Source organism: Parasteatoda tepidariorum, chromosome 6, assembly GCF_043381705.1.
Source record: "Parasteatoda tepidariorum isolate YZ-2023 chromosome 6, CAS_Ptep_4.0, whole genome shotgun sequence".
NCBI classification, from domain to species: Eukaryota; Metazoa; Arthropoda; class Arachnida; order Araneae; family Theridiidae; genus Parasteatoda; species Parasteatoda tepidariorum.
In genome coordinates, this window is record NC_092209.1 from 90,938,332 (window position 1) to 90,951,744 (window position 13,413).

Here is a 13,413-nt window from a genome sequence, read left to right on the forward strand (position 1 = left end):
CTTTTCAGCAATGAACTTACAAAAAAACACATTATGTACTGGTCTTAAACAAGAAGCGTCAACCGCAATTATGAACATCTACCTAAATGAAAAACCTCCTTCAGATTTCGGTGCAGAAACCTCTGTAAATCATTGGCTTGATTGTGGAACTGGCAAACGCCGTATTTGATTCATTTAAAAAACGCAGTACCATCGGATAAATTGACATGATAATTGACAGATAACTTGACCTTTGTTATTTAAATTATTTCATTAAGGAAAGAAATTATTTCAATAAAGAAATACTAGGTTTTACTATTAGTAACCTAGTATTTCTTTTNTTAAAATCTTATTTGTGTCAGCAAAAATATACTCTTCTATATTTTTTAAGTTAACTTGTTTTTGTATTAAAAGTTTAGAATTAAAAACAAATGTTACTCATCATTAAAAAAAAGTTTTTGTTTAAAATTTAAACTGTGAGGGCAAAAATATACGATTCTATATATATATATATATTTTTTTAATTTAGCTAAACATAAATTTACCTTTTTGGTATAAAAAAATTTAAATTTAGTATTAAAAAAACTGTTTTTCATGGCAAAAAATAGTTTCAGGAGAAATTTTAGTAGTGAAGCAATGATAGTCAACTACAATAACATAACTTCTTGTTCTAGCAATTACATGTGTACACAAGACTGTTTTCTAAGAAGGAAGTGAGAATTTTCATCTGATTGCTTCTTCCTGTGAAAGTTTTTTGTGTGTGAACACCATTCTATTATGACTTAATATTGCATTTTCCAGCAAGCCTTGTGGTGATTTTAAGGAGGAGGGTGCATTCCTTGTTTTTCAGTGGCGCCATCTATGGCCATGAATACAGCTTCAACCACACACATGTCACAGCCCGTTTTAAAGGGCGGACCCATTCATTCATCCACAGATTGTAATTTTGCCCTGAACCAGACAATGGCTAATCTTCAATTTAGTACCCCCACCCCCCAGAATTATTTATTTGTTATGGGGACATGGAGGACTTAGTGACCCAACAGATTTAACATGCATTAGTCCCCATTTACTACACGGCCAGAAGATATTGAGCTCGTGTCCGCTCGGGCGTGGGCCGAAGACCCTGCTGACCAGGCTATCCCGGCCACACCTTCGCTGTATAGGGTATATGGTCACCACTGGCCATAGGGCAGCTAAATATAAAGAAAAGAGATATTAAGAATAATATAATTCCGACATTATAATTACAATTATTTTCTATTTATTTCATAACAAATAAATTTTATATTTGTTAATGAACATAATCTTTATGTTGCATTATTGCTTCATAATTTCAGACCCTAAATTTTATTAGTTTAAAATGGTGTGTACCATACTATATACTTTTTTTTTATGAACTTACTTTGGTCAGAAACATTTTCTCTTCTTTAAAAGATTAACTCCTCTGTGTTTACCATATTTTGAAGCCCGATGGCTGAGTGGTAGCGCTTCGCATTTCCATGCCACAGGTTCTGGGTTCGATCCTCGGGGCCGGGCAAGGTCGACTCAGCCTTTCATCCCTTCAGTGGGTCGATGAATGAGTACCAAGCATGCTTGGGAACTAAACACTGGGGAGTTCGCGTTTGGCTGACCACCTGACCGAAAAATCTGCTCCTGCACCCCATAGCCCAAGGTCAAGAAAACTGAGATGGGCCCAGTGGGCCTTGGCTCTTGATGGGCTGTTGTGCCACTGAGTTTAGAGTTTACTTTGCCATATTTTGAGAAATGCTTATTATTAATATTCATAGTTTTTTTTTTTTTAATAATTTAGAATTTTCAATTCTTTAACACAATACCACTGATAAAAATTCTAGTTGCTGGTAACAAAACTTCCTAATTTTGCACTGAAAACGTTTTGTAACTTGTTGAATCTGTTTCTAGATGTGCTGGAGAGTGAGAAGCGCCTTCTTCTGGAAGAATTCTCTGCAGAGCGTGCAGCCTATCAGAAGCTCCTCAAGGAACATGCACGACTGGAGCAACGATTTGAGAACCTTCAGAATGAAATGTCGAGGATACGTGGCTCCTCTGGTGGTCACAATCGCACTCTCTCCAATGTCAGCATCTGCAGCGTTAAGAGCGACGTCACCGCAGAACTCCATGATGAGGTTTGTATACCCATAAATTTATTCATGCAAAATCAGTGAAATTTCACAAAACCATATGTTTTTTTAAAGCATATTTTGAATAACTTTATTATTTTTCAAAACTAGAGTTAAGGCAGTTCAAACTTTTTAAAATGCGAGTTGCTAGATTTTTTTTTAGTTGGAGTTAATATTAAATGTAATATTCCTTAGAATTAATTAGAATAAATTTAATATTTCATCAAACTACAGAACTAGAAAATTGACTCTTAAAAAAGTAATAGAGGAATTTTAAAAAAATATGAACTCTTTTTAATAACACTGTCCTCGACTACCGAATAGTATCACTTCGAGTTTACATGCCATCCATCATGATTATTATGAATCCACTGCTGAATAAAATCTTTTCAAAAAATTGGATCTCTTTACGCCTTATAAAGTCACTACTTTGTTTGTGATCAGGTAATGTCATGACCCAGTGTTCGTAGTTGTCGTGATATTCTTTTTGCATGTGTTTAACGAATGCAAATGCGAATTCTTAAAAAGAATAGATGTGAGATTTGGATTTTTGATCCCAACATCTTCTGAATAAAATTGGAGATATTCTCATTGCGCCTGCGAATGAGCTGGCATGAGGTTTGCTCCAGTCAGATTTGATAAATTAACTGCATTTGAAACCCTTTTTCTTTTTTAAAAAACTAACACTAAAAGTAGTTGAATTCCTGACAAATAGTGTTTCTTTTTATCATACTATGTTATAGATTTCAAAAAGTAACTCTTCAAACGGCTAAAAAAAATTAACACAGTAGTTTTGTTATTTGCAATGGAACATAATAGGGTTTTGTGAATCTACAAACCTTAGTGAGCTTAAGATGAAACGGGGGTCAATAAAACTGGAGAATTATAGTGAAATTGAAATGCAACAAAAGAAACATGAATGCAATACAGACAACCTGCAAGCATTCATTTTTTTTCTTTCTGTTTAACGAAACGAAAGTGTTTGCGTCCCATTTGGAAATAATACATAAAATAAAGAAGAAATAGATTCAATACATAAACAGCAAAGCAATTTTTATACCAAAAATTAAAAAAAATATTATATAGTATTAATAAAGGTCTTTCCTAAAGGTTGATTTTTTTTTAAATAAATTCTTTATTTTAGAAATTATTTTGTTGTAGATAAGTTTTTCTGTTGTCTAAAATTATTAATTACTCCTTATAAGGATGCTGGCTATGGATCTATCAGAACAAAAGATAAAGAAGAACATCGGAAACTGGAAGATGCACAATGGGGAAGTCCAGGCGAGGAAGCAAGAGTTTGTTCACTTTTAATTTTTCTCATTTAACATCTTTTTTATTATTATTATTATGTGAAAGGAAGTCTGAAAATAAGTTTTCCCCAAAAATCAGAAATGGGTTAGAGAAATACATGGCAGAGACACCATTTGGGTATTGAACAGCCGATGCAATTGCAGTGCCTGGTCAAAGGGTACCTTTCAGTCTGGTTTTGTTGTTGTACTTTTTGGAGGTTGAAATCATTAATGCTACTATTACACCCTGTCAAAAATTGAGGAAAGACTGTCATATTCTATTGTTTGGAAGCTACACTTGGTGACTACATTGAGAGCGCCATGACCATCTGTTTTAGTCGCACTCTCTTCTTAATTTTGGAAGAAGAATTGATGGTGCTTGGGAATCACTCCTTCCATATGAAGAGCCATGATTTTTTTACCCCTAAAGAGCATTTTAATTGAAAAATGTCTCATCATGCTTCTTAGTTATGTTGAAATAAAGTCATGTCTTATTGTGTACCACCCTACGATAATAGAAATCCCACTTTAAGTTTTTGACATTTTTTTTTTTACATTTCTCAAGAAATACTTATAGGAATATTTTATAACTTTAGAGGTCATGCAATTTCTCACGACAATCAATAAATTTTAAGTCTTTGAGAGGTTTGAGGCAGTAAATTATGAAATAAAACAAGTATTTTCGAATAACCCGTGCCAGAAATATAGCAATAAGCTGCAGTATGAATTGTTCAAATCTTGCCCAATTTTCACAGATTTTTTCTTAATGATTTCGTAATTTATTTTAAATTGAACTAAAAATTTTGTTTTGAATATTTTTGAAATGATAGCAAAAAAAGCATAAAACAAAAAGACTTACAGAGAAGACTTTCCCACTAGCATCACTAAACATAAGTTGTTGATGCATTAATTAACCCCCAAAATAACCTGGAATTAGTTTTAAAAACCCTAAGTTAGAAATTCTTCTACTATTTCAGATGGCATTTTATGATCGCAACCTAATCTATTGGCATTCCACTCCCTTTGCATTAAAACATGGTGCATAGCATTTTTAAAAAGTACTTAAAAATGCTTATTTTCGTTTTTATAAAGCTCTTGAAGGTTTTCATTTTGTGTTTTTAAAAAGTGCTTTATTTTCCCTTTTCAAAAATGAGATTTTTTTTTCTTTACCATGTGAGTTTTCGCCAAGTATCATGCAGAAGCGTGCTTTTCATTCAACCACAATCCATTTCGCCAAAGCGTCAGTCTGTAGTGTATGAAAGTGCCAATAATTATACAGGTTTGATGAAATACTTGCGAGTCCGTTTGTGCGTATACGGAGCTGGGTTCGGTGGGATTCTTGCACTATCATGGGCAACTCTGCTGCATTTTGCAAGATATTCTCAATTACAAGTTTCATTTTCCATCCTCTGAAATCGAACCAAAAAATCTATTGATCATTTTTTAATGGCTAACATAATCAAGAAAAGAGTTCTTTGTCAAGAACTAGTTATTTTCTGTAAAATTTTTGAAAATTATTTTGCATTTGGTTAATGTATATAGTGCTTAAAAATATTTTTTGAGTGCTTTAAAGGTGCTTATTTTTTGTTGAAGGATTTAGCTATGCACTCTGTAAAAGTTTTGGAATAAGTATCATGGGTGTGGTAAAACTGATTGGGTCAAATATTTTTATAGTATTTGAACGAGAAAAGTTACCTTTTTGTACACCATTGTCGTGACGATGTTAACATCGCTCACTATTTTACCTGTATTGGGATACCACAAAAGGCCAAGAATATCTTTATTTAAATCTAGATTTTGATTTTCAACCTATAAGGAAAAAATCCAACCCATAAGCTTAAACCCTGCTTGGGACATAATTTGATAAGTTGTCTTTGAAAATCGCTCTAATTGCATTTTGTTTTTGATGCTTATCACTAAAATGCATCCTTCAATTTTATCGTGATATTCTTTTCATTTTCTTTTATTTCATCCAGATGTTGATAAGCAAAACTGGACTGGATGGAAGGCTAAATACTACTTTGCTATGTTTTAACTTTGTGTTTTTCATAATCTTCCCTCCAAGGGCAGTAAAGATGATCTCTTTCTGAAGGTCAAACATTTATTTGAAATAATGCCTTACAAATATCTGCAAATCACGCCAATGTCGTCTTTGCGAAACTTATTTAGAATATTATTTGGAATTTAGAATAGAAAAAAAATCATTTCAATGTAATTTGTACCTATAGCTAAACATTCATTTAGTGAAAAAGAATTTTCATCTTTTGAGGTGGCATCAAACATTCAACTAGATTTCCTCCAGACAACTCTGTAAGAGAGATATCTACCTTTTATATCAGAAAATTTTTCCCTATTTGCAATACTAGGTACTTGTTATATAATACCCATTCCTTAAAAATGTTGTCAAATGAATCAAATTTTCCCGAAGCTTAGATGTCATGGAGTTTATACGTTTCCCCGATTGATATGAAAAATTACATTATTCCGGATGGCCTTCGAGCCATGGAAGATTTACATCAGAATCTTAAAATTTTTTTTGAACAAATTTGTTTTGTTTAATTCTTGTGTGCTAAATTTGTGTGCTCTTAATTCTTAGAATGACCAAAGATTGCAAATTTTGCTAGCATTATGTTGTGAAATCATAATATGAATACCCATCCTGAGTATGTTTGCACAGCAGTTAAAAACCATTCGGTTGTAGACTGATACAACCGGTCAAAATTTTTCCTAAATAATCAGTGCCAATAATTATTGTTTTCACTATCAGATACATAAATCCCATTTTTAGTAAAGTATTCTACACCATATTTTAAGAATTGTACCTCAAATAGTTTATTTATCTAATAAAGCAGCTTCACCCGAAAAATTTCCTGACATTTTAAGGCTGAATGTTTGATTTTTTTCTGTTTTAACACTGCCAAATAAACTCTGTGCTAGAAATTCAGACTGAGCAATTTTTAAGTTTAAATGCTCTGCGACATCACGAGTTACGTAGGATGTTTGCGTGTCGCATAAACAACCTTTTGTAGTTATTTGAAGTGTTTGCAGGGTTGCCACAAGCGACTAAAATTCTACTATTTGTAACTATTTTCAGCATATGGCAACTTTTTTTTTTGCCTGAGAAGGCTAAAAACGCAACTATTATTGGAAAAGAAGACTATTAGGTGACTTTTCTATACTCCTAGTGATGTTTTTTAGCCTGAATTGGTATGAAGTCATTTTGGCCCTGAAACGTTATTTTCTATCTCCTTAAACCGGACACTACTTTTTCTTAATTTGAAAGAAAAAAAAACTATTTCTGCTTAAAATTGCAAGGGGGAAAAAAGCAACTTTTCGCCATTTTCGAAACATGCACATTTTTTGTCTTATCAATAACTAAAAATATTGTTAAGCTATTTCACTACTGAAGAATCAATCGTCCTCCTGTCACCTTGCCTTTTCAACGTAAAGAAAGGAGAGAAAATGATACTGCTCTTCTGAAATAATTCAGACAGCCGCATTTTTTGATCCTTTCATCTGAACCACACGTTATGAGATCCCTCAAGTTGAAATGACATCTTAAATGCTCTCAACCCTTCTTCCCCATTGAAAATTTCTTTACTTTTCTTATCAATTTGAAGACTGTATTTAACACAGCTGGGGTAAAAAAGAGAGTAGAAGTGTAATTTTTGAGGTGTTCACATAAAAGAAACATTTATTCAGACACTTGATAGCTGATCGATTGTGAATAATCAACTCCATATGTTCTCATGACTTAAATACAGGCATTGCTTTTTTTTCCATGTGAATTCTGGGAGGTTTACTTTCAAGAAGGTATTAACCATGTTCTCTATCAAATCATAGGTAGGTGTAAGGGGATTTAAACCTAATAATTGAAACCAACTGAGGACTGAAAGCTCCTATTGGATATCATATGTTTAACTTAAGTACCTATACTGATAGGAAAATTATATTCATTTATCTGTATCTGCATCTAATATTATGTATTCATATCAAACTTCTTTATAAATTCTTTTTTAAATTTTCGTAAAGTTTAAATAAATATCTTTGCAGATACTTATTGTAGATTATTTAATTATTTCTACATCTTTGAAAATGTACTAAAAACAATTTACTGTGTTAAACTTCATTATTAGGGTACCCTTCCCGTAAACGGACAACTCTCCTAAACGGACAATTTTTTCGGTCCCAAGAATGTCCGTTTAACGGAGGTTTCACTGTATATATATTGATTTGCTTAATCAATTATTGATAAAAGTATGTTTTCTTTCATAAAAGTATTTTGTATGTTTTCATCAATTATTAATAAAAGTATTTTTTGAATGAAGTCTAGTAAATAAAAGTATTTAATTTTGTGTAAATATACTAGTTTTTTTGATAAAAAAATTGCCATATTTCCCACCAACTTGACTACATGGATAATAGTATATGACAAATAAGTCATTTCATAAAATTTTTGTCTTATTTTTGCTGAACTTTTGTTCTTATTTAGGCAACTATTTTCATTGCTACTAAAAGCAACTATTGTGTTCATTTTTTCTGTGGCAACCCTGTGTTTGTAACAAAACATCTACTGAACACAATGAGCTATCACTGACAACGCCATTAGTTTCGGTTTTGTTTAATGTAGAAAAAGATTTTTCATTTCTTTGCATAAATTTTGACACACTATCACGAAGTGTTTTTTAGAACGAAATATGCACCAAACATTCATTCCACATTTATTAGCATGGCAATTCATTCTAAGACTCGCCAAACATTCTTTCATTTTAATTATTTTATTTTTCCTTTCTTTAGAGTCATGCAGTAAAACAATCACAATTACTATTTGTGCCTTTTTTGCGAAAAAGACAACATTTGTTTTGAGTCTATCAGTTTTTGTTTTGGTTATCAAAGTGTACACCATCATGACAGGAGTTGAATTTCTTTTCAAACGTTTTCTAATTTCACTTTTCGTTGGATTATACATTTATTGTCTATGATTTTCTTTAATAATTTTAGTTGACTTTACTTTGGCAACAGATGTTTAACAGGACATGGTGCGTAGCTTATTTAAAAGTGCTTAAAGATGCTTATTTTCATTTTTTAAAAAGCTCTTAAAGAGGCTTTTTTCATTGGGTGTTTTTAAAAAGTGCTTAATTTTCCCTTTTCGAAAATGAGATTTCTTCACCATGTCGATTTCTATCAGTTTTCCATGTTTGAAATGCCAATCATTTTACATGTTTGATGAAATCCTCGAAGGACCACATGTGCGTCTACTGAGCTGGTGAGATTCTTACACTCTCGTGTGCTGCATTTTGCAAGATATTCTCAATTTCAGACTTCATTTTCCACTGTCTGATATTGAACCGAAATACCTCTTCATCTTTTTATAATAGCTAATGTAATCAAGAAAAGAGTTCTTTGTCAGAAACTGGTTTTATCATGATCATGTAAAGTCTTTAAAAATTATTTTGCATTTTGTTAATGTATACAGTGTTTAAAAATATTTTTTAAGTGCTTAAAAAGTACTTAAAAGGTGTTTATTTTTTGTTAAAAGACTTGGCTACGCCCCCTGAAATTTAATAGAATGACCTTACTGACAAAATACACTGAGGAGAAAAGTTAAAAACATTTTTTCTCTCTAAGATGCTCCATCAATTTAAAGATAAAAAATAAGAAAACTTTTATTTTACGCAGGGAGATTCGGAAGATTCTACGAAAGATTTGGTAGATGTTACTTTGGTGCTCAAACTTCAGCAAAAGTTGAAGACATTAGAGAGTGAAAAATCCAGACTCACAAAGAAACTGGAAGACATTGAAGCTAAAGAAGAAGATTCGTTGAAAGAAGAGAAATATATTAGGGACACAATAAGAGTAAGTAAAGATTTCTCAGCAGATGTTTTATCAGAATAAATAATAAGCTTTTAAGTGTTCCTGAAAAGTATTCATTTCATAAAATATATAAAAGAATAATATAAGTCTGTGGTATAAAAAATTTTCAATTGCTTTTTTTTAATTAAAAATTTTAAAGTCTTTAAACATTTTGGTTTATGATTATTTCTAACAATTGTTTTCCTCCAAAAAAAAACATACTGAAAAAAGTTTTTTCCTTTTATCATTATTTTGTAACGTAATTAAATAATAAGTTCATAATACACAAAAGGAAGCTTTAATATGGTAAAGAGATGATAGGGATGTCCTGAATGGAATTTCTGTTTAAAATAATGTTCGGGTTTTTGTTGTCATTTATTCTTCTAAACTGTAAGAAGTACAAAGTTATCAAATTTTAAACTTTTTTTTCTCTTTCAAAAGGAAATCTTAAATTATACAAAAAAATAAACTTAAAAATTGAGTTATAAGCTTAACAACTTTATTGAATTACAAAATTTCAGACCAACTGACTTAAATTATGGATCAACCTTTTAGGGAAACTGATGGGAAACAAAGACACTCTTCAACATGAGTATTTTCTTGTCAAATCTTATAAAAGATAATTTTTGAATTACTTTAATGACAAATATTATATAAATCTTCAAACGCAATTTTATGTATGATTTTTTTTAACAACCCTTAAGAAATCTTGCTTAAAAGTCTTCCCTTGCACTTTAGGCTTGATAATGCTCAATGGGGAATCTATGATTTAAAAGTTGTTTTCTGGTTGAATCTCTGTCTGAGTCACATCCCAGCAATCTTCATTCAAATATAATCAGACAATAAGATACCTCTTTCAAAGACAGACCTTAACTGGGAATATTATGGAGAATACCAGGGATCAACTGTCTGCACACCCCTCCTCCATGTTTTAAGATTATACGTTTGCTTCTTTTATTTTAATGAACACAAGGCACTTATATAATCATTCAAACATGCACTAAAAACAGCACCTTTTACACTATGAAATGAATATCTAAATAAGTGTGACCTTTTGAACTCATTTTTTTTTATTTATTGGATCTTGTGAGTATTCTAACGAGTGTTGCAAGTGTATTAAAATGTTTCTTACACAAATTCTATTAATCAGTTGTTCTTCAATTGCTACAAGGTGTGACAATTAAATAGCTGGTCTAGTCTTGATAATTAGATTTATTCTCCATCCATGCATACGAGTTTTCCACTGTCCAAAGCAGTGCTGTAGGTCATCTTCAGAAAGTTTTTCTGCAGACTGAGTTCCCTTCAATGCACTTAGGAAGCAGTCACATGGTATGAGATCTGGTGAATCCCTCAAGAACTGTTTCACAGAGAATGTGTGTGCATTGCCTCGGTGCAAAATCAATTTCTCCGGACTTTTCTTCCTTCTCCAAGTTCTCTAATTTTGTAGGACCTCTGTATAGTTTTACCATTTGATCTGGAGGTATTCAATCATACCATTGATGTCAAAGAAGTTCTGAACGTTACTTTTAGTTTGAACTCACTCATTCATGTTTTTTTTGTGTGCCTTGGGGACAGTGAAGCGTTCCATGACGTCAGAGGAAATGTTTTTCATATTCATTTTTTGCTTGCATACCAAGTTTTTCTGTACCAGTTTTGTGCAAACTTTCGTCCTATGCTAATCTTTGGTTACAATTTTTCTTACTGGCTTTCCGTCAAGGTTTGTAATATCCAACATAATCCAATCACTCACATTTTCAGCACAATTTAAATTCTTTAATGCTTTCATCAGTTCTTGAAGTTCATCGTCTTCAACGACCTATTGACCTTCCGAGAAACTTTGATGCCATTAAAAAATTTAACTATTTAGCATACAATTATCTCCATGCACCTTCTTTAACATTCAGTTGGAGTGTTTTTTTTTTAAATTTCATGAGGAATTTTAAATTAATGTGCTGCTTGATTTTTAAGCTTATCTTCATCACTTCGATTCTTATTTATATGGAGTTTTTTCAAAAACGAAAACAAAAGGCTCTAATGCTTTAATAATGATACCAAAAATTTTTTTGAATTGTTCTGGTTAGTAATTTTTTGAATGAATACTTTTTTTATAATTATTTTGAATGGCCATAAGCTAGTTTTATAAACACTTGACTCTTTTTTAGTTTGAATTAAATAGAAATTTAAAAAAATAGCCAAAGTAATAAATAGCATAAATAACGTAAATAATAAAGTTGTTATATTGAAGTATTTTTAACAGGAAATGAGCCTATTAACATTTTAATGTAGTGTCTTATCCTATTTTTATTATTACCCGAGTGTTATTCAATAAGTTTCGTCAGAAGTTTAATTTACTACCATGTTGTGCAAAATAATGTATCGCCTGTTTCTTGGATTAACCCTTATTACTCTTTAAAAAGGGAACTTTCTTTAATTAGCAAAAACGTTTTCTTTAATTTTGAATAAATGAGAAGAATATTACATGTAAAAATTTAGTATTAGAAAAATTCTAAATGTAATATTAGCTCAATTTGTGAATAAACTATTCCTTCAATAAAGCTTTCTTCATCCAAAAACTGGAAAATTTTGATTTAGAGAAAATAAGTAAATAAAGTGTTACTTTCAGCTTCAAGATTTAGAAATGGAGAATTCAAAACTGAAAAGTGATATAGTGAAACTGAGAGAATCTTTAGCTAAAGAGGATCCCACAAACAAGGCTCAGGATCTACTTGGTATGTAAAAATATTTTATCACCTTAAATAGAGTTTTTGAAACCTTTTTGTACACTAACTTTGAAAGCGAAAAAGGAGTTTAATAAATTCTACCTTGTTGATAAGCAACATGAGAATATTTTTCTTTGCACTTTGATTAAATTCTTCTGTAGAATTTTTTAAATAAAGTAATGGAATATGAATGGACCATTAATATGATGTTTCTAAATATTGCTTTGTTTCACATGACCTTTACGTGGCTGCCAACTGTACTAGATTTTCCAGTAAACTACTGGATTTTGCCAGTTTCTCCTGATATACTGGTTTAATTAAAATTCTTGGTTTTTGTACATTTTAGAAAATTTCCTAAAATTTAGTGAGTTTTTTAAAAAATCCCTATTGAATTAGGATTTTTGTGCAGATTATTGCTTGCTTGAATATTTTACTAAGTAATACTAATACATAATGAAGCGGCTTATTTTTAGAAATCAAGTCAAAACGTTTTTCTTCTAAAATGTTCCGTTTATTCAGAATTTTCTTTTTAAATAAATTTAAAAAAATCTTTTAAATAAAATATTTTTACATAATCAATTAAATGCCTGTTAATATTCAAAATTATGAGTAAACATAACATTTCAAGTTTTGTTTAATGTCAATCTTAACTGGAAAATATTGCAGTTTTATTTTACTTTGGTGACTAGAAAAATTCCCTTTGTGTAAAATATTTAGTGCAACAATTAAAATCTACTGGAGGATTTTTTTCCTATCCATGTTGGCAGCTATATCTAAGTTTGCAATACTTCAGTGTCATGTACGCATCTTAAAAAACATCACATACTAATAATCAAATGATTTTGAAAGTGCTGATTGTTCTAATGATTTGATTTTCACATACTAAGGCTTAATGGTTCGCAGAGTGACTTCAAATATGCTAATTCATTAGTTCTGATAATATTTTAAGTTTTGATATTAGACACAAAAACATGCTTTCTCTGAATAAACACACTTTTACAGATTCTATTATAATATAGAGGGGAGAACCGCAATCTGAAATATAGGGTCCTAATAGTTTAATCAGGAGAACAATCCAAAGTTTGTTATACATTTTTTGTAGTTCGCCATATCTCAAAAACTTTTTAGGCAAATTGAAAAATTTCTGCTCACAATTATAAAATTCGTTTTTCTAAAGATAATGACAAAAAATATAAATTTTAATTATTATTTTATTTAATAATAGTCAAAACATTTTTGAATTATAAAGCATACAAATTTTACATCATTTTAGAGAATATTACTACAAAATTTGAACAAATTAGTTAAATAATTAATTTTAAAAAGGTTATATATTAATGATAGGGCCTGCACTAATTAATTAGCAGATTGAATTCTAGTACATTAAATCCAATTACCTAAGTGGCAGAATCATGGCAACATTGTCGC

General features: G+C 30.8%; 1 protein-coding gene across 3 annotated transcripts in view; it reads left to right on the forward strand.

Annotated features, from left to right (window-relative positions):
- LOC107445441 (dilute class unconventional myosin) overlaps positions 1–13,413 on the forward strand; it is a 130,442-nt gene that overhangs the window by 79,065 nt on the left and 37,964 nt on the right. For all 3 annotated transcript variants that reach the window (XM_043053814.2, XM_043053816.2, XM_043053815.2), the window contains exons 24-27: positions 1,903–2,126; positions 3,326–3,418; positions 9,092–9,268; positions 11,889–11,994. In XM_043053814.2, the coding sequence (XP_042909748.1) occupies positions 1,903–2,126; positions 3,326–3,418; positions 9,092–9,268; positions 11,889–11,994 (600 nt within the window). The remainder of the gene's footprint in view (positions 1–1,902; positions 2,127–3,325; positions 3,419–9,091; positions 9,269–11,888; positions 11,995–13,413) is intronic.